Source organism: Equus asinus, chromosome 20 (assembly GCF_041296235.1).
Source record: "Equus asinus isolate D_3611 breed Donkey chromosome 20, EquAss-T2T_v2, whole genome shotgun sequence".
NCBI classification, from domain to species: domain Eukaryota; kingdom Metazoa; phylum Chordata; class Mammalia; order Perissodactyla; family Equidae; genus Equus; species Equus asinus.
The window spans coordinates 40,342,001-40,364,719 of NC_091809.1; the positions used below are offsets into that span (position 1 = coordinate 40,342,001).

Consider the following 22,719-nt stretch of genomic DNA (forward strand, 5'->3'; position numbering starts at 1 on the left):
TATCTAGGCCTCCCACCATTCAAGTTTTGCCTCATTTTCCTTCTATCCTTTAGCCTGATGAGACCTTTTCTTAACTCTGTTGTCAACTTCTGCTTTGGCTGTCTTAATCCTAAAATGACCATGGATGGCCTTATGTAGTAAATGAGGATAGAAGGAGGCAACATTCTTAAGTAGATGGTTGCATAAGGAACAGCCTGGTCCCTAGAGCCCTCAACACCAGCTCTTTCTTCCTTTCTACCTCCATACTCTGAGAAAGCCCCTTTTGTGAGCTCCAAATGTAGAACAATTTAACGTTTTTAAAATAAACTTTCCATATAACAATATTTACAAGACTGGGCATTAACATGTTGACAAACAGATGCACTACTGTAACTACTATAATCACAACCGTGACACAATGTAGAATATTTCCATCTCCCCGAAGTTTCCCTCGTGCCCTTTCTCAGCCCATCTCACTCCCTTAAAACAATTTTTGTCCTGATTGTTTCATCTTAAATTAGTTTTGCTTGTTCAGGCACTTCAATATAAATGTACTCATAAAAGAAATATTCTTTTGTGCTCAGCTTCTTTAATTTGGCATAATTTCTGTGAGATTTGTTTATGTTGCTGTATGTAACACTAGCTCATTTTTGTCATTAATTAATATATATCTAGATTATAAAGCTTTACATATATAATAAATATATATTGATAATTATAATAATATAAAGATATATAATAATATAATTATAATAAAATATCTATATACTTATAATAATATATTATTATATGTTAGTATAATCACATAATACATAATGTTATAATTATGATTGTGCAGTTAGAACTGTATTCAACAAAATAATTATATAATAGGATATTTATATAATTATATAATTTAATTCATATGTAATTATATATTATATAATCATATATAATGTAATATTATATAACTATATAAACATGTTATATTATATATCCTACATTATGTAATATAACTATAATAACAAATCTATATATAATATTGTATTTTATGGCAGGAATACATCATAATTTGTTTATTGATCCACCAAGTGATGGATATTTGGGTCATTTCCACTTTTTGGCTTTTTTGAATAAAGTTGCTATAAACATTCTTCTACAAGTATTGTCGATTTATGTTTTAATTTTCTTGGGAAAAGTACCTATGAGTGGAATTGAGAAGCAAAGGATAGGCATATGTTTAGCTTTATAAAAAAACATTCAGGGGCCAGCCCGGTGGTTCAGCAGCTAAGTGTGCATGTTCCGCTTCGGCAGCCCGGGTTCGCTGGTTCGGATCCTGGGTGTGGACATTGCACTGCTTGGAAAGCCATGGTGTGGCGGGTGTCCCACATATAAAGTAGAGGAAGATGGGCATGGATGTTAGCTCAGGGCCAGTCCTCCTCAGCAAAAAGAGGAGGATTGGCAGCAGATGTTAGCTCAGGGCTAATCTTCCTAAAAAAAAAAATTCAAACTTCCAAGATGGTTTTATATAATTTACATTACCGCTAGCAAGATACAAATATTCGCAGTTTCACATTCTCTTCAATATCCAGAGCTGCCAGGGTTTAATTTTTGCCATTCTTATGGTTTTGTAGTTTTATCTCAATGTGGCTGGGTCCATATATCTGGACCCTTACTTTCTCAGTTATTTTCTAAATTTCATCTGCTGGAGCTGGGATGTCCAGGATGATTTCCCTCCTCTCCTAACATGCATTGTAGCCAAGCTGAGATGACTGGAACACTTCAAGCTTTCTGAGCCAAAGGTAGGCATCTATTTTTTCAGATGTTCTCTCCAATTGGCTATCTTTGGCTTCTTCACCTCAGAATTGTTAGACTTCTTGCACGGATCCTTAATTCCTCAAGAGTAATTGTTTCAAGGGAGAGGAAGTGGTAGCTTCCAATTCCTTACAACCTTGACCTGGAAACAAGAGCAGTGCCATTCCACCATGTTCTATTGGCCACGTCAGTTACAGAGCTCACCAGATTCAAGGAAGGGACATGGATGCTCCTCTCAGGGAAAGGGTGGACTAATACATGTCCATCCTTAATCCCCTATGCACATATCTTGTTGTTCTAGCACTCTTTCTCAAACAAGACATTTTTTTCTCCATTGAATTACTTTGGCACATCTGTCAAAATTGATTGAGTTATAACAGTTCACATATTTCTGGATACTAATTTATTCCATTGATATATGCATAAAACCTTATGCCAAAACCACACTATTTTGATTTCTACAGCTTTAAGGTAATTCTTGAAATCAACTTTGCTATTTTGAGCAATGATTTGTAGGTTTCAGTGTAGATGATTTACACACATTTTATTTCAATTTTTGTAATGACTTTTGATGTTATTATAAAATATTATTTTTAAAATTAATTTTTCATTGTTCATTGGTAGAATATAGAAATAAAGTTGATCTTTGTATCTTGACGTTGTCTCCTGAAATGATGCTAAACTCAGGTACTGTTGCTGTTGTTGATTGCTTTGATTTTTTTGTATTAACAATGATGTAATATGCAGAATCAGTTTACTTCATTGAAATTCATATGTCTCTCATAAGGATTCTGAATCAGTGGGCACAAAATTCTTTAAACCTTTCTGAAAAGTCTGTATGTTAATGCATTTATATCTGAGAAAATGTCCACATATGTTCATTATGTTATCTAAGGGATTTGTGAGATCCAAAATGAATGAAGACCATTGCTCTGCAGAATGCATTGAAGAAAAAACTATCATGAATTTTAAAATGCAGCAGGCTACAGCTAAATCTTAAAATATAAGTGTTTAAAATCTTTCTAAAGTAAATGTGAGCAATTCATTGTCAAACTATTACAAATAGGAAAGATCAGAACAAAGAAATAGAAAAGAAGAGAGAGGCAAAACAAGAGGGAAAAAGAAGGGTAGGAGAAACAAAAGAAAAGCAAAGTATGAAATAAAGCTATTCTTATACCCTTCATGAATACAATGTACAAAGTCAAAGAGAAATAGAGGCTTATTCTCTCATGCTTCCCTGGTGCCTCTTACAGTTGATCTTCTGGGTTACCTCCTACAGTTTACCTTGGCTTTACAGCCAACGGGTTTACAGTATTTCTGTGTCTCTAGTCTTTCCTACTGCATCAGATGCCACAGATCCCCAGATAATGCCTGTAGCCTCAAACACCTAACCAGAAATGGTGCCTAAGGTGTGTATCAGACATTAACAGTATCAGAAGAGGCCAGATCACCTGGAGCTTACCTTGAATCTCAAAGGCTTCAAGATTATATCATTGATTCACTTAACATTTAAGAGAAATTAACGATGAAAAGTAAAATACGAAAGTATGCAAATAAGACAAAATTTGTCAAATTGTATAAAACAAGATGCAACTACATGCTGTCTATAAGAGAGACTTTAGATTCAAGACACAAATAGCTTGCACGTAAAGCTTTAGTGGCTCTACTGTTATCAGAAGAGCTGGAGTGGTAATATCAATATCAGACAAAATATATTTCAGAACTAGAACCATTACCAGGAATCAAGAGGTCATTGTATACTGATAAAAGGGTCAATTATCTAAGAAGATATAAAAACATAAATGTGTATGTTTTTATGTATGTGTATCATCAAAAGATAAAACTGGTAGAAATACAGGGAAAATATACAAATCCACAATTATAATTGAAGACATCAACACTTCACATTCAGAAATTGATAGAACAGTAGACAGAAAATCAGAAAAGAGAGAACAATTGAAAAACAGTACCTAATCTACCTGACCTAATACACATCAATAGAACAATTCACATAACTGGATACACATTATTTTCAGAAGCATATGAAACATTTGCCAAGATAGATTGTAGTCAAGGTCATGAAAATAAACTTGATAAATTTAAAAGAATTAAAATTATAAAAAATATATTCTCAGAATATAAACAGGTTAAAATAGAAATAAACAATTGAAGGATATTTGGAAAATACCCAAATATTTGTAAATTGAACAATTCTTTTCTAAGTGGAGCACAAGAAAAGAGGGAATTACAAGATGCATTAGAAATATTTTAAACTGGATTAAAATGAAAGTGTAGCATTTCAATTTTTACAGGATGCAACGAAAACAGTGCCAAGAGAGAAATTCATAGCATTAAATATTTATGTCAAAAAAGAAGAAAGCTCTCGAATCAATGATCTGTTTCCATTATAAAACTTGAAAAGATAGAGAGATGAATTAAAGCCAAAGCAAGCAGAATGAAGGGAATAACAAGGAAAAGAACGGAATCAAAGAAATTTAGATGAGGAAAAAAAAAACACTAAAAATAAATTCTTTGAAAAAAATAGCAAAATTGATAAACTTCTGGCCAGAAAGATCAAGAAATAAAGAGAAAAGACACGAATTTCAAATCAGGAAAAAGAGAATATCAGTACACACATTAGAAAAATTAAAAGGATAATAAGGAAATACTATGAAAAATTCTATCCCCATACATTTGACAACTTACATGGAATGGGCAAATTCCTTTGTCTTATGTCAATATAGGCAGGTCATCTCTGTTATGGTAATTGTTTTCACCGTAAATCCTTTTGAAGCTTTTTACTTTCAACCTATTTGTGCTTTGCATCTGAAGTGTGTCTCTTATAGATAGCATAATGTTGGACCTTGTTTTTTCTAATCCAGTCTGAGTGTCTTTACTTTTTGATTGGCATATTTAGTCAATTCACATTTAATGTAATTTTTGACATGATTTTATTAATCTCTGACTTTTTTACTTGTATTCTACATCTCATTTGTTCCTTTGTTTCTCCTTTACTCCCTTCTTTTTTCTGTTAAATATTTTTCATGTACCATTTAATTCCTCCCAAAGCATTATTTTGACTGAACAATCAATTGTGTATATTCAAATACAATAATAAAAATTAGATTATAATATTTAACAAAACATTCTTCTCTGTATATCAATATTCCACTCAATGGTAATGAATCTTTTAAAGTTTACAACTACAATGGTGGGATCTGAAAATTATGAATATTTAGTTAATGCTCTAGCACAGATTCTTTGAATATGGTAATCCTGTAGTTCTATATGTAACATGACAAGTCAATTTGTCAACCAGTTTTATCCATTTGACTTCTGAGTAAACTTCCTTTGTGCATCATGATATGATGCCATTTGTTTTACCCAGTGGGATCAAAGCTTTCAGCACAAACCTAAATAAAGGCAGTAGAATTAAGCAGCAGTATTCAATAAGTAGATATCTAAATTGCCTTTAATAAGCGTACTTTAATTTTTAGATAGTCACCAGATATAAAATTAAAATTTTAAATTCTTACTCCAAGGATCTTCAGTTTAAGAAAGACTGGACTTTTGACTGAGAATTGTAGCACTTTATTTCTTTTGACCAAGTGGAGGTGATCTTTTCTGAAACTTTAGTTTCCCTAAATATAAAATGCATTTTCAAATGCATCTGCTACATCTATCTCTTACAATTCTTGGTAAAAATTAGCATGATGATTTTTATGTCAATCTGAAAAGGCTGTTTTATGCTGAGGAAACAAATAACTCCAATTGTCAAGGGTTAAAAACAAAGATAGGTTTTCCCTCAACCTCATGCTGCATGTTCAACAAGGGAAGAGCAGGAGAATTTTGGTAATCATAGTCAGGGACCATAACTAAGAGTCTCCATGTTGAACTGTCACTCTATAGCAGGGAGAAAAAAGATGTTACATGTGGCCATTTCTAACTTCAAGGGTGGGTAATTGCAAAGCTACCAAGAATTCATAAAGAGAAGACTCAGAAATTAATGAACAACCATAATGACTACAGATAGCTATGTGACTGAATAAAGAGAGAGAGACTAAATATGTAGTGTTTAGAGAAACCAATAATCAAACATTCTCAGGCTGAATTCTCCCACAAGAATATCAATCTTTCCACCCCACAGCTGAGGGAACTGGGGTATTTATTCCCAACTTGTATCTGTCAGTGGTTCTGGGTTTCTCCCAGGAACATTAGCTCTGAGCCACTTTCACCATACCTTTTGTAGAGGTCAAGAGAAAAAGTCCTTAAGCAGAGAGATGCAGGTGCTTTCAGTAGGATGATGTTGGGTAATGAGGGGATATAACTGAGATCCTGAAGAGTTTCTACGGCACAAGTAAAAATACAAAGGATGGTAATATTTTGTTGTGCATACTTGATTTTAGCTTGGATGACATCAATTACACATTCAGTCCTCCAAACATAGAATATGACATAATTTTTTGTATAATTTTCTGACCTTTTCATGTCCTCAGAATGAAAATAAAAATAGTGAAAGCATGCATTCACTCAAATATAATTCATATGTGGAGAGTGGGAATTACTATATTCTTTATAATTGATCTGACCATTCTCGAGAGTTTCCATGTGTTGCTTAGCTCAAAAAAAAAAAAAATTAGTACATTTAATGGAACTCGATTTGAACTTTTGCCCAGTCATTTGGATCAGGAATCAGCCTACTACTGGTCTGCCATCCATTTTTGTAAACACAGTTTTATTGAGCAGACACACCCATTCCTTAACATGTTGCACTTGGCTGCTTCCCCACTACAATGGAAGGGTTGAGTAATTGCAACATAGATTTAATGGCCCACAAAGTGTAAAATATTTACTATTTGGCCCTTTACAGAAAAAATTTGCTGACCTCTGATTTAAACAAATCTTTTACAGTTTCTCTTGGGGAAAAACGTCTTAATCTTTTATGTTGCTCAGTCTTTCCTCAAACCCCCTTACATCATGGCAATTCTCCAAGATAATATCTGTGTCCATGAGTCTTCTGTAACCTCACATGTATCTTTAAAGAGGAAAGTCCTCAGGTGTAGTGTCCTGATACCTCTAGTCACTGGGCTATCACACCAGCTACTTCTAGGCATGGACATGGCAATTCCATGGCTATGTACCCATCACTCTAATTCTTTTCCTGTAACATGTGCCCTGTGATTGGTGCAATATTTTGCTGGATATTATGGCAATGCATGAAACAATCTGTAAGCATGTGAATGTTACTGGGGTGTGTATAAGTGTAGATCTGTACTTGCTTCAGCTACTATGTTAGTACTTGTTGCTTCACCTTACACGTTTACGTTATGGAGATGGCTTCTTTTCTTAAACCACATGAATCAACCTCTGTTAGCTTCAAACTTTTCTTCTGCAGCTTCCTCATCTCTCTTGGCCTTCACAGAATTGAAGAGAGTTAGGGCCTTGATCTGAGGGAATGTTGTAGCTGGTTTGATATTCTACCTAGATTACTAAAACTTTCTCCATATCAGCAACAAGGGTGTTTTGCTTTCTTATCATTCTTGTCTTCACTGGAGTAGCACTTTTAATTCTTTCAAGAACTTGCATTTTGCATTCACAATTTGGCTAACTGTTTGGCACGAGAGTTCTAGCTTTCAGCCTATCTCAGCTTTGGGTACACCTTGCTCACTAAGCTTAATCATTTATAGCTTAGGTTTAAAGTGACAGACATGTGACTCTTCCTTTTCACTTAGAGGCCATTGTAGGATTATTAATTGGCCTAATTTTAATATTCTTGCATCTCAGGAAATAGGGATGCCTGAGGAGAGGGAGAGAGACACCTTACATGGATTTAGTCAGAGATGCCCAAAAAACAATTAAAGTAATAAAATAAAGATCAATAACCACAGACCACCATAACAAATATCATAATAATAAAACATGAATTACTACACTGTGACACAGAGACACGAAGTGAATAAATGCTATTGGAAAAACGGTGTCGGTAGACTTGTTCAACACAGAGTTGCCACAAACCATTAATTTGTAAAAAACGCAATATCTGAGATATTCGATGAAGTATAATAAAATGAGGTCCTGTATAAGATGAATGTGTTGCCCGATTTCATAAATTTATCCTTCTGTATTTTTTCTTGAAATTCATTCTGAGGCTGAAATAATTTACCCTTGCTCTGTTGCTCAGGTTAACTTCCTCATTATTAATTCTACCCTTCATCGTGTGCTAGGCAAAGACTGCTCTGAGTGCCGAGAATGCCTGACAGAAATGTGATTGGAAGATATCGCTGAAGCTTCTTTGCCAGTGATATTACACACTCAAAACATGCAGCATTTGGAGCGCTGGTATCAAGAAATCTGTTTTCACTGTTGCATTTTGTCAGAGTCAATAAAGGCTAGGTGAAACTTGTGTAAGACATTTTTATTACTAACACTCATGACAGAGGTAAATGCTACAAGACTTTGCTTCTCCTTTTCAATGTAGTGGCTTAGGAGGAAGCAGTTTTATCTTGGAGGTGCTAGAGAAATCGATGAGAGTGGCATATGTGTTTACTTGTGTGTATGTCAGTTAAACTCTGTGTGTGTTTGTGTTATGTGTACATGTTACACTGATGGTCAGCTTTGCCTTGGAATATCACCAGAGAGAATCTAACACCACATCATTTTAACAAAGACCCTCAAATTGCTTCACCCAATTCCCCGGGTAATCCCATCCACTTTGTCTCATTACAAAAATCTCAAAGGGGCACAAAAATTAAGAGGTAAAATACTCAGATATCATAATAAGCCTAGGGAGAGTGTGATCTCTAGCATGACATGTGAATGAGGACCTTGGAGATTAATTAACCAGTTATTTTCTCAGTTATTACTTAATTTAGAGAGTTCTTATAGCATAAGGTAGATGGCAGCAAAAGTTGCTTTAAATTTGTATCTCATGTAAAGAATATCATGGTAGTAATTTTAAGAAACAAGGACCTTTTACTGAGACTTACCAAAATGGTGATACTCTATATGTACTAATTGTTCAAGTGTCATTTTGGAATCAACCTACAAAGCACGTGTGTATATGTGTTATCAACGTTACATACCATACACAGTACATGTTTGCCATCCCAGTAGTAGTGTAGAGAACACTTTTTTGGAACAAGATAAATTTGGCAGCAAATAGCCGCTCTATCCTGAACTAGAAGCGTAACTCTTAGCACAAAACTGAATTTATCAGCTTCAGCTTTCATATCTATAACATGAGGGGCATCCCTACATAATAAAATTACTGTAAGAATTAAACAAACCATGAATGCAAAGTGTTTATGACAGAACTTTGCACATGTGCAGTGATCTGGAAGTGTTAGGCTACTAGTTTATATTATAATAAAAAAATTTGCTTTCTCTTTTTTGGGTGTCTCAAGCACTCCCTTGATGATATCTTTAGTTTATCAATTTTTAAACACAGTTAAATTTAAACACAGTTATCTAATTTGTCTTCCATCTAATTTAGCATTTAATCTTATGTTTTTCCTTGGTGCTAAATTGCTTTGACAAAACTCTGATTCCTGGCAGAAATTATTAACAATATCATTGTCACTTCTCCTACTTTCCTGAGGCCTTTATCGTAGCAAACTGGGGACTCGATCTTGTGGGTTACCCCTCCCTTTCTTCTTCTTTTGATACCAAAGATTTCTATCAAAATTCTCTTTCTTGAGCTTCTTCAAGGCAAGGGAAAACAAGATTGGAACAAAAAAACAACCCACTAGTTGGGAAAAAAATATTTGCAAGTTATTTATCCGACAAAGGGTTAATCTCCATAATATATAAAGAACTCACACACTCAACAACAAAAAATCAAACAACCCAATCAAAAAATGGGCATGGGACATGAACAGACATTTCTCCAAAGAAGACATATAGATGGCCAATAGACACATGAAAAGACACTCATCTTCACTAATCATCAGGGAAATGCAAATCAAAACTACACTAAGATATCACCTTATACCTGTTAGAATGGCAAAAATAGCCAAAACCAAGAGTGACAAATGTTGGAGAGGCTGTGGAGAAAAAGGAACCCTCATACACTGTTGGTGGGAATGCAAACTGGTGCAGCCACTATAGAAAACAGTATGGAATTTCTCAAAAAATTAAAAATAGAAATACCATATGACCCAGCCATCCCACTACTGGGTATCTATCCAAAGAATTTGGAATCAGCAATTCCGAAAGTCCCATGCACCCCTATGTTCATTGCAGCATTATTTACATGAGCCAAGACATGAAAGCAACCTAAGTGCCCATCAATTGATGATTGGATAAAGAAGATATGGCATATATATATATATATACAATGGAATACTACCTAGCCATAAAAAAGGATAAAATCATCTCATTCACAACAACATGGATGGACCTTGAGGATATTACGTTAAGTGAAATAAGCCAGATAGAGAAAGACGAACTCTGTATGACTCCACTCATAGGTGGAAGTTAAACGTATAGACAAAGAGAACTGATTGGTGGTTACCAGGGGAAAGGGGGGGTGAGGGGAGGGCACAAAGGGTGAAGTGGTGCACCTACAACATGACTAATAATAATGTACTACTGAAATTTCACAAGGTTGTAAACTATCATAATCTTAATAAAAAGTTAAAAAAAATTCTTTATAGTTGGTAAATTTTGGCTGAGACTCAAACTCATGCTGATGTTTATATAAGCTAATTCCAACACTAATTTTTTTCTTTTTTTTCTGTGGAACAGTGTTTACATTTTTAGCGTTTTAGTAGGTTTGGATGAGGATTGTCACACAGATGAAAAAGACATAGTATTATGACAAGAAACAGAACTTTGCTCATTTTTTTAACCCTTACATACAGTAGAAGTATAAAATAATGTATTATACACATATATTAAAATATGCTATTATCAAAAATCATACTAACATTTTGAGCACCTATATTATGCAAAACATTATGTTAATCACTTTAGATTAATAATTCTACCTGATTGCACACAAATGCAAATCTCATGCATTGCCAGTGGAAATGTAAAACGTCACGACCACTTTGGAAAATAGTTAGGCTACTTCTTATAAAGTTAAGTAAACATTTACATAAGACACAACAATGTCACTTCTATATATTTACTCAAGAAAGATGAAAAATATGTGTCTACACAAAGACTTGTATGTGAATGTGTATGGTGGTTTTATTCAGAATAGTAAAAGAGCTGGAAACAATTGAAATATCCCTCAATAAGTGAATGGATAAACAAATTGTGTTATATTCATGATTAACCAACAATAAAAAGGAAGGGACTTCATATATGCACAAAAATATGGATTAATGTCAAAAGCATTATGCTAAGTGAAAGAATCCAGACACCAAAGAGTTTACATTATAAATCTCATTCATAGAAAATCTTAGAAAAGGCAAAACAAATATGTAGTGAAAGAAAGCAGATTCATTGTTACCTGGGTGGGGGTGTTTGGAGATTGACTGCAAAGGGGCACGAGCAAACTTTTGCCCTTAATATTAGCAGGATGATATCCATCCTTAAATATTCACACTCCACTTAGAATTGGTAATGTACTACCTCACATAATATAGGAATATTAAAACATTATAGGCCTATCTCCACCACACACACACACTCCTACGTTTTATGGTATAGTTGTTATATACATAAGACAACTGAAATCTTGACAAATATGCTTTTTATTTTTAGTAACTTCTTGGTAGATTTCATAGGATGTCCATATAAATGGTCATATCATCTGCAAATAAAGACCATTCTTTCTTTCTTTCTTCTTCTTCTTCTTTTGTTGTTTTGGTGAGGAGGATTGAATCTGAGCTAACATCTATGCTGCTAATCTCCCTCTACCTTATATGTGGGACACTGCCACAGCATGGCTTAATGAGTGGTGTGAAGGCCGGTGCCTGAGATCCAAACCCACAAACCCTGGGCTGCTGAAGTGGAGCACGTGAACTTAACCACTACACCACTGAGCCAGCCCAAAGACCACATGGATGTTTTTTATTTCTTTTCCTTGACTTTTTTACTCTGGCCAAAACTTCAGCATAATATTGAATAGAAGTAGCGAGAGCTAACATCTCAGCATTGTTCTTGATATTAGGTGGGAAATGTATTAGTCGAGAGATGGAAACCATGCACTGATTTGAACAGGGAAGGTTTAATGTAAGTTTTTTTTTTTTAAGATTTTATTTTTCCTTTTTCTCCCCAAAGACCCCCGGTACATAGTTGTATATTTTTAGCTGTGGCTCCTTCTAGTTGTGGCATGTGGGATGCCACCTCAGCGTGGCTTGATGAGCGGTGCCATGTCCGCACCCAGGATCCGAACTGGCAAAACCTTGGGCCTCCAAAGCAGAGTGCACAAACTTAGCCAGTCGACCACAGGGCTGGCCCCTAATGTAAGTGTTTTTAATGGAGAATTATAGTAACAGGATTTTAGGTCTTGAGAATTTAAGAGATTTCTAAAGAATATAGGAGTAGTAGATATAGGGAGCAATATTCTATCTAGGGTGCTATAGAACACTCGAGGAAGAATCCTCCCCCTGCCTGGGCTGAGTCCAGTGCAATTTCATGTCCATCTTGGGCTGGAGTGATCCTGGGCTGGCTGCATGAGATAAAGACTAAAAACGCAGCTTGCTAGATGGTCTGCTATGTGGGAGCCCCAGAATGCCTGCATGTGCCTAAGCTGAAGGGAAGGTGTGGGGAACAGTGATCTGGGTTGGGATTCTGGGTTGGGATGCAGTTTTTTTCTGAAACTCCCAGCAATGCTACACTGCCTCAGTTAAGTGCTGGAGAAAGTGAGTGGTGGAGAATGCTGGAAAACGTTCCACCCTGCAGAAACCTGGTACTGGAAAAACCATGAGAGGGCAAACAATAGGGGGAAACAGTGTGTTCTGTAAGATTCTGGCAAGAGTGAAACCAGAAACTAGGAATTAAAAAAACCCTCTTCCTCATCAAGTGCATGCTATTGACAAGACTTAACACCTTAACGGAGGACAAAAGAAATATTTTACAATGTTTAGCTTCATTATTACAGAGCAAGCAAAAAATGCTGAAGTTGAAACTGAGGGATAATAAATCCAAAATTGACCCAGGAAATATTCAATGTTTCACCATTAAGTATGACCTTAGCCATGGATCTTAGTAGATGCTTTTTTACAGGTAAAGGAATGTTCATCATTCCTGATTTCCTGAGAATTTTCATCAAGAAAATTGGCTTTTGTAAAATGCTTTCTCTGCATCTGTTCAGATGATCATGCGGATTTTTCTTTTTCAGTCTGTTTATGTGGTGAATTACATTGACTGAGTTTTTTATTGTTAAATCAATCTTACATTCCTGTATAAATCCCAGTTGATATGGATGTATTAGTTTTTTAATATATCTTTGTATTTGATTACTAAAATTTTGTTATGCAGTCTTGCATCTAAATAAATGATACATATTTTTCTGTAGTTTTATTTTCTTCTAATATCTTTGTCTAGTTTTTGTTTCAGGACAATGCTAACCTCATATAATAAGTTGGGGACTTACTCTTTTATTATTTGGGAACAGTTTATGTAGAATTGGTATTAATTCTTTCTTAATGAAAACTCAACTTAGGAGCAATTTGGGCCTGAAGTTTTCTGTCTTTTTTTGTCCTGATTAGTTTTGCTAAAGGTTTATTAATTGTATCCATTTCTTACAGGACCATTTTTGGCTTCATTGACCATCTTTATTGTTTTTCTGTTTTCTGTTTCATTGATTTCTGCTCCTATCTTTATTGTTTAATTTTTCCTGCTTATGTTTGTTTTAATACACTCTTCTCTTGCACCTGAGGCAATTCCTTTAAGATCTTTTTTCTTTTATAATATAGTAATTTTAGTGCTGTCGTTTCATTCTAAATACTGCTTGAGGTGCACCGCATGCATTTTTATACATTTTGTTTCATTTTATTCAGCTCAAAATACTTTTTATTTTCTGTTAATTTGTCTTTTAAATCATGTTTGTTTCCAAATATTTGGTTATTTCCCGGATTAATTGTTGTTGAACTCTTGGTTCCTCTGTTTTATAGTTGCCATCATATTTTGAAATATTTGGGTCATTATCCCTTTTTTTTTTCCCAGGGAATGATTTGCCCTGAGCTAACATTTGTTGCCAATAGTCCTCTTTTTTTTTGCCCCTCCCCAAAGTCCCAATATATAGTTGTATATCCTAGTTGTAAGTCGTTTTAATTCTTCTGTGTGAGCCACTGCCACAGCACAGTGATTTTGTGACCAGGAAGCGAACCCAGGTGCTGAAGGAGTGAGTGCCAAACTTTAACCACTAGGACATCAGGGCTGGCTCGGCCATTGTTCCTTTGATTATTTTTTCTCTTCTCTCCTTCTCTCCTTTCCTTTGGAGGCTCCAATATACTTATATTAGTTTGCTTGAAATTGTCCCTCACATCACTGATGCCCTGCTCATGTTGTTTTTCAGTTGTTCTTCGGTATGTATTTCGTTTAGGTTATTTCCATTGCTACATGTTAGAGTTTACAAATTTTCTGCATTGTCTAATTTGCTATTGCTCAAATCCAGCCAAGTTTTTATATAAGACACTATATTTAAAATTTTGATTTAGGTGATTTTTCATCTTCTCTATCTCTCGCAATGCTTATGATTTCCTTTACTTTTGACTATATGAAATATACTCAAAAATAACTGTTTAATGTCCTTGTCTACTAATTCCATCATTTGTGACTTTTGTGGGTCTTAGGATATTGACTGATTTTTATCCTAATTATGGACCTTGTATTTCTACTTTTTATATATCTGGAAATTTTTGTTGCTACAATGTAGTTATTTGGAAATGTTTGGTTCTTTTTGAGGATTGCTTTTAAGCTCTTTTGAGTGGGACCTGATCAGCCTTGCTTCTATGGTAGTTTTGCTCCACTATTGAGACAAAAACTTCATAAATACCCTACTCAAGGCCCTTGGTAACACAAAGGTTTTATGCTCTGTATGGTGGAAATATCAAAGTATTCTCAGCTCTAACACTCCAAGGAGTGCTGTATTTTGATATGTTTCTTTAGAGAGCTGGATCTTGTTTTGGCAGGCAGTTATGTTACTTCTGGATCAGCTTGATCAATCAGTGCCTTGTTTTCAGACATCTTTATTCTGTGTCTACAGTAGCTTTACAGTAAGGTTAATTTAGCCCTACACACCTAAGTGTGGCCTTCTTGGATCTCTATTGAATGTCCCATTATCTTTTCTGCTTGGGAAGGTCATAACTCAAATGATTTTCAGCTCTTAGTGACTACTGAATATTTATACTTACAGCTCTCTGCTTGTTATAATTGATGATTTTCCCTGCCTAGCCTTGTAGAATTTCACTCTATACATTTGCAAATTAGTATTTTGCCATTCTCTTCAATAGGACCCCGTGCAATTACTGGAACACTTTTTCTGAATAGCTCCCTTCTCTCTAGTGCTCTGCTCCACAAATTCTTGCCACTTTGACAATCCTGAACTCTAACTTCCATCTCATTAATTCAGCAAGACTTCCATGCCAGTTTTGAAATCATCTTTCTTGTGCCAAAGTCCAGAAGTTACCTCAAAGGAGAAAGCCAGAGAAAGCACAAGGCTCATCTAATCATGTTTTCTTCTCTCATGCATCACAGTCCTGCACTTCCTTGATTCTTTTTAGTATATTAAAAGTATTGAAATATATACATATATGATTATATAGAAAATACACATATATAATTCTATATATATAATTCACATATGATTCAAATATATATATATATATATAATGCCAATTTTCTAGTAGTATACAGAGTGAGCAAGTTCTGTAGCAGTTATTCCTTCATGAATGGATACTTCTTTTTCCTTTTGATTCTTATGTGACATCATTGACATTATGGCCATTCAAGTGCCATATGACATCTTTGATGCATTGTATTTAATGATTGTATTTGTTGCATCCTAATTTTGTCTTTTAGGTTTTTACAAAAGATTTGTTCCTTTTAACAGTGAACATTGGACTTCTTTTAATCTTCAAAGAAACAGCAGCAGAAGAAGATGATCTTCCCATTCCAGCTTATCTGAAAGCCATTATAGTGTAAAGGACATTGTAGAGTGTGGTTGACACTATTAATAGACATACTTGGGTACGACAACTGTTTTTACTCCTCCTAATTTTGACCACTGGTGAGTTTTTTTAAATTAACTTCCTAAATTACAGTGTTCTGATTTTTAAATTTTGCATAGTAATAATTCTCACTCCATGGAGTATTTATGAGAATTAAATGAGAAAAATCAAGTGGAATGTTTAATATGTCAGCCAGCTTACAGCAAGTATTTAAAAAGTTACTTACTTTTAAAATTACCTAAGTATGAAATTATATGTACCTTACATGTGTTGATCAACTAAGACTTAGATGTGAATTCCAAGCAATCCTATACTTTTATTTTGATAGCTATACTGTCTATTCACTTTGCAAACCCTTAAGAAACCTGACCTCATGAACTACAGAAACAAAGTGTCATGGGAAAAGTTTATATAATTCTTTCTGGCCTCAACTTGATTTTGTTTCTGCGCTAGTGTTTGAGAAAGAATCCGTAAAATGTATGAGGACAATCTTAAATTTGGAATGAGAGAGATCCTGTTTCAATTACGGTTCCTCTGATTTAATGTGATGTTAGGGATGATACTTACCCATCATGCAATGTAGTTTCCACATCTGAAAAAATGTGCATTATGCTATATATTTTGAGGTGTTAATGTGAGGTTTTCAAAAAATAATGTATATAAGGTTCTTAAAGAGAACTTCTTGGTGCCTACTCAGAAACTAAACAATGTAACTTATTTTCCCTTTCATTTACAGAACTGGTTATAATACTCACAGTTATGCCATTATTCTATTTTGCATATTATTTTTAGAGCTCAATGTGCCTCATTTAACAAGCTGTGTTAAATACTTCTGTGGCTGGCAGAATAAGGGCTACAAATAGCTGGAAAACTTAGTGAAAGGCTAAGAGTAATCTATTAGGTTGGAGCAGGTATTTAGATAATCTTAGGGGCAAGTACCTAAAGACATTTCAAAGAGGTAGATGATCAATGACAGAGATAGCTTCCAAGTGGATGTCTGAGAAGAGGGTGGCAACAGGGCAAGAAGAGTTTGTCTCCCGAGATGTAATTAAGCAAGACTCAGTGTCAAGGCTGAGAGTAAAAGTAATGGAGAACATCAAAGTCTGGAGAAAAGGGTCAGGAGTCTAGTCCATTAGAATCCTCATGCAGGAGACAGAATTCTAGTTCTTGGAAAATTCCCAGTTTGAAATAAAGACAAACATTCCAGTCTAGAGAAATAAAATAGGAATTTAGTGTCTAAAAGGAAGTGGGTAAAGGGGAATCATCTTGGTCATAAGAAACAAGACAAAGTGTGAATTCAGAAATTCATGTTTCTTCAGGGCATTCCATATAAAAGGCACTGCTTTAGGCTCTGGAGGTATTGTAAGAAACAGGATGAGAAAAATTCTCACCTTTACGGAGGTTATGTTTCAGTTTTGGAGACAGATAAAAATATCTGTGATGAGGTAGGAGAGTATTTTAATATTATAGCTACAGAAGTCCTCTCTGTGGTTGTGGCATTTGAGCATCAAAGAATTTAGTGAAGTGGGAGACTAAGCTATGGAAATATCAAAAAGAAGAGGAAAAAAGTTATAAGTTTTGGAAGTACTTACAATAAGGGGCAGACGAGTACTTTGCTTTCATGTTACTTAATCTGTACAACAGCACTTGCAAGAAAGGTGTTATCTCCATGCTACAAAAAAAAATGATGCTCACAACTAGTAAGTGACAGAGAAAAAATTAAGATGAATTTGTCTTCCTACTACTAAATGGCCTGCTTTTCTTTTTCTAAATGGTGATTTAAAGTTTCTTCTTTTTTTTGTGAGGAAGATTGGCCCTGAGCTAACATCTGTGCCAATCGTCCTCTTTTTGTGTAAGGAAGATTGTCACTGAGCCAAGGTTTATGCGAATCTTCCTCTATTTTATGTGGCATGCTGCCAGCGCATGGCCTGACAAGCGGTTCTAGGTCCATGCCCGGGATCCAAACCTGCAAACAATGGCCATTGATGCAGAGCACGAGAACTTAACCACTACGCCACCAGCTGACCCCAATTTAAAGCTTTCTTAGTGGAGGTTTCCTCATCTTCAAACAATTCATTTTTCCCTGGACCAAAGTTTAAGTAACTAGGTGAAGAGGCGATTCACTAAAAAGGCCTTGGTCTCCTGGGTATCTGTTGAATGTCTATAGCAGTTCACTTACTGCACAGAACTGACTGTTGCTCTATTTCCCTGCCTACTTCCCTGCACTACACTTGGCCCAAGTGAGGGCTCCTTAAATATTTATTTATTAAGTGAATAGAAAACATGACTGCTGCCATGTTTCTTCTATTTGATAAAAGCTCTTTAAAAGACAAGGGCTGTGACTAGCATTAAAGCTTCATTCCAAGATCCAGAAGTTGAATCTGTCCTCAAGACTCTTGAGATAATTAGGGACAAAGTAACTGACAGATATAAGGATACTGAGGTTCTGCTTCATTAGCCACAACAAAAACTCATCTGTGATTCAGAACTTCATCCGCTCCACAAATGAACTGCCAATTTTGTGCTGTCAGTTCTCACCTGACTCTTTTTTTTTTTGTGCTTACCCCCACTAAACCTTCTTTACCTTTTCTCTTGGAAAATGCTTTGTGAAAACTGATTCTAACACAATGGGGGGATGACTTTGTAAGGTTTGATTCAAAACAGAGAAATGGGAACCTGACTTGCTTAGGATAAGGGAGGTTTCACATGGAAAATTATGTCTTAACTTGGTCTTTAATGATAAGAATGAATTTGTCCGTCTGAAGACTCTGGAAGGAGCATTTCTGGTAGAGAAAATAAAAGTCACAGAGCTTAACAGAAGTCATTAGGAAAAAGGTTCTCTCCTTCAAAACCATGCACCATCTCATCATCTTGACATGAGGCCCCAAACACAATGTTGTGGCTGGGTCAGTTTGTCAGAGTCCCTGACTGAACTCAAATCCAGGAAAGAACCAAGAGGAGGGATGATATTCCTCCGCTGCTGCCCATTCCCCTCCCATCACCTCCTTCTCCTCTCATCACCCCCTTTCCTTCCCATCATCCTCTTCTTTCCCCTTCAACTCTTTCTTACTGTCTTTTCTTTACTTCAAATTGCTGCCTGAATTGGAATAGCACGTTTCTCTGACAAGCTCATTAGGTAGAAGAAGAAGTGAATGTTAGGAGGAGAGCACTAAAGTAACAGCCTTTTGGTAAGTAGAGAATTCAAAGCCATGGAACAATAGTGGCTTGAACTTTGCCTGGATCCCTGTAGCTACTGATATCTATGACTTCTCAGGAAGGAAGGCCACTTGCTGTAGCACTTTCCTCAGAGAATATTTCACTTCCTTATTTCTCAGGCTGTAGATCAAGGGATTCAGCATGGGTGTGACCAGGTTATTCAGAACCTGAACAGTTGCATTAAGCCAAGGTTTGGGCGTGGGCTGTAGGTAGATGAGGACCACTGGCATAAAAGAGAGGAGGATGGCAGTGAGATGGGCACTGCAGGTGGAGAAGGCACTGCGTCGTCCTTCGGTAGACTGAATTTGAAGAATGGAACAAACAATGCAGCTATAGGAGGTGAGGATGAGAAGGAAGCAGCTGAGGGGCATGAGGCCCACACTGATGAACCCCACAATCTCCAGGGCTGAGGTGTCTGCACAAGCCAGCTTCAGCATCACTGGGATATCACAGAAGTAATAGTCCACCTCATTGGGACCACAGTAGGGCAATTGGAAGGTAAGAGTGGTTAGAAAGGTGGCCTGAATACAGCCAAAAAATGAAGTCCCAATGGCCAGTATGGCACATAGTCTGTGCCTCATGATTATTATGTAGCGTAGAGGGTAACATATGGCAACAAAGCGGTCATAGGCCATCACTGTGTACAGAAAACACTCGGTACAGCCCAGGAAATGGTAGAAGAAGAGCTGAGACACGCAGCCTGCATAAGAGATGGCTCGGCTGCTTCCCGAGAGGTAGAAGAGCATCTTGGGGGAACTTACAGAAGGGAAAAATATGTCACACACAGACAGTTTACACAGGAAGAAGTACATGGGGGTGTGAAGCCGAGTGGAGGAGGCAATTGCCAATAGGATGAGCAGGTTCCCCACAAGAGTGAAGAAGTAGAAGACCAAAAACAGGACAAAGAGTATGGCCTCCAGATTCTCTGTGTGTGGGATGCCCAGCAGAATAAATTCAGTCACCACTGAGGTATTCATCATCTTTGTCAGAGTGTTGGACTTTCAAAAAGAACACAGTTCTCCAAAGTGTGAACACTGATGCCAAACCAAGAAGCTCTCTGTTGGATGTATTGGTTTCATGTTTTAACAATCAACAAGCAACCTTCTTATGTAGGGATATACCTACATAAAAACATAAAGATAATAAAGATTATTGACTACATCCTGGAAATTTTGGTTTCTGTCAAGTTAGATTAAGCTCACTACAGTCTATCTTTCCCACAGATTACCATTAAACACGCTGGGTAAAATACAACAAATATTTACCTAAGAGCTCTTAAAAGTAAACAGAAAGAGGCAGATAGTGGAGAGGAGACACAATTTGCAGGGGAAACACTTAGAGATGGGGGTTTCTACTTTTTCCTGCTCTTTGCTCTTGTGCTTTTGAGCTGAATGTAGTTCACAATTACAGAACTGTATGGTGGCTGTTCTGGGTACTGAAACTCCAACAGGTGACTTTTTTTTAATGAAATTGATAAAAGGAGTTTCCATAATCAAAGAGAATGATAGAATCTCTGTTGGCTTTTTTCCTCTTTCTCTCTCTTCTTGTTTTTCTTCCTGCCCCAAAGTAATCTCAATTCTGGGATTATCTGGAAGCAGCATGAGACTGTGTGTGTGTGTGTGTGTGTGTGTGTGTGTGTGTGTGTGTGTGTTTGTGTGTTGGAGGTGGTTGGGGTGTATCTCTGCAAACAGGAGAGCTGGAGAAGGGAACAAAGTCAGGGCTCACTACTAAGTTCTGCATATGTGGAATGGACCCCAAGAAGTGTCACTGAAATACAATTTAAAACACCATCCAAGTCTCAGACTAACCTCTGAGTGGTACATTTGAAGGACAAATGTGATGTGGCATATTAAGGTCTTTGAAAACTGAACTGACATTGAAAGCATTGCCAAGACGGCAAGAGAAATTACATGTCTGATGCTAACTGGATTGACAATCTGTTAAAACAAAAAGACAAGCTAACAAAAATCAATATGCTCCAGAGATTTTTAACAGAATGCAGAGTGTAAACAACACAACATCAAAGATGTCCAAGATGCAGTCTAAAATTATTCAACGTACAACCAAGAGAATGTAATCAATTCTCAAGGGAAAAGATAATCAACAGATACGAACCCTACCCTGAAATTCAGACAAAGATATTAAGCATCTGTTATAAGTTTACTCCATGTGATAAAGACAAACATACTTAAAATTAATGGAAAGATACAAGTTCTCAGCAGAGAAATATAAAGTATAGAAAACGAATCAGATAGAAATTTTAGATTTGAAAAAAATATGATGCTGAAGAAATTAGAAATATTTAACATCATACTGGGAGTCCTAGCCAGTGGAATAAGGGAAGAAAAATAAAAATCAAGGGGATAAAAAGAAAGAAAAAAAAACTCTTTCTATGTACAACTATATATTTATCTACATAATCAACCCCAAGGAATCTACAATAAAAGCTTCTAGAACTACTAAGTGAATTTAGCAAGGTCACTGGATACAATTGTAGTCAATATACAAAAGTCCCTTGTATTTCCATTTGCCTGCAACCAAAAAATGAAAATCAAAATTAAAACAAATAGTACCATTTACAACTTAAACCAAAAATACATAGTTTTATATCTAATAAAATATGTGCTGGATCAGTATATTAAAAACAAATCACTAATGAAAGCAAATAAAGAAGACACATAAGATGGAGAAATAAATTGCAGTCATGGATTGGAAAATTCAATGTTGTTAAGAAATCAATTATCCACAAATTAATCTATATAATTAATATAATCCCAACCCGAATCCCAGTAGATATTTTTGTAAACATTGAAAAGATAATTCTAAAGTTTACGTGAAAAAGCAAAAGAATTGGAATAGACAAACAATTTTGGAAAATGATGAAGTTGAAGGACTCACACTACCTGATTTCAAAACTCATTGTAATGGTGCATTATTCAAGATCACGTGGTACTGGTGGAAGAAGAGACTCATAGACCAATAGAGTTGAATAGAGAACCTAAGAACAGACCTGCACACCTGAGGTCAATTGATTTTTGACAAATTGTGCAAAAGCAAGTAAGTGGAGAATAAATAGTCTTTTCAATAAATAGTTCTGGTGGCCAGCCCCATGGCCTAGTGGTTAAGTTCAGTGCACTCTGCTTTGGTAGCCCAGGTTTGGTTTCTGGGTGCAGGCATAGACCACTTGCTGGTGGCCATGCTGTGATGGTGACCCACATACAAAATAGAGGAAGATTGGCACAGATGTTAGCTCAGGGTGAATCTTCCTCGGGAAAAAAAAAAAGCCAAGAAATCCCTCTACCTCAAGAAAAATGAGCAAATGATTTGCACAGACACTTCATGAAAGAAGACATACAAATGGTAAATAAATATTTGAAAAAATATACAACATCATTAGTCAAAGGGAAATGCAAATTAAAACCACAGTGAGATAGCACCATGCACCTGTTAGAATAGGAGGGAAAAATTGACAAAATCAAGTGTCAATAGAATACAGAGCAACTAGAACACAACTTCCAGATGTGTACTCAAGGGGTATGAAAACTGTGCTCCCAAGAAAACGTGTATACAAATATTTATAGCAGATTTATTCTCAATCAAAAGA

At 35.9% G+C, this 22,719-nt stretch overlaps 1 protein-coding gene across 1 annotated transcript; it reads right to left on the reverse strand.

Moving 5' to 3' along the window:
• Positions 1-19,159: 19,159 nt before the first annotated feature.
• Positions 19,160-20,095, reverse strand: LOC106835974 (olfactory receptor 10D1B-like). The gene has a single exon (XM_014848601.1). It carries the CDS (start codon positions 20,093-20,095, stop codon positions 19,160-19,162), a length of 936 nt encoding a protein of 311 aa, XP_014704087.1.
• Between the last annotated feature and the right edge of the window lie 2,624 nt (positions 20,096-22,719).

Bases quoted from the DNA above. Each gene is read 5' to 3' on its own strand.
- LOC106835974 (XM_014848601.1), bottom strand. From the start codon at position 20,095: ATGATGAATACCTCAGTGGTGACTGAATTTATTCTGCTGGGCATCCCA.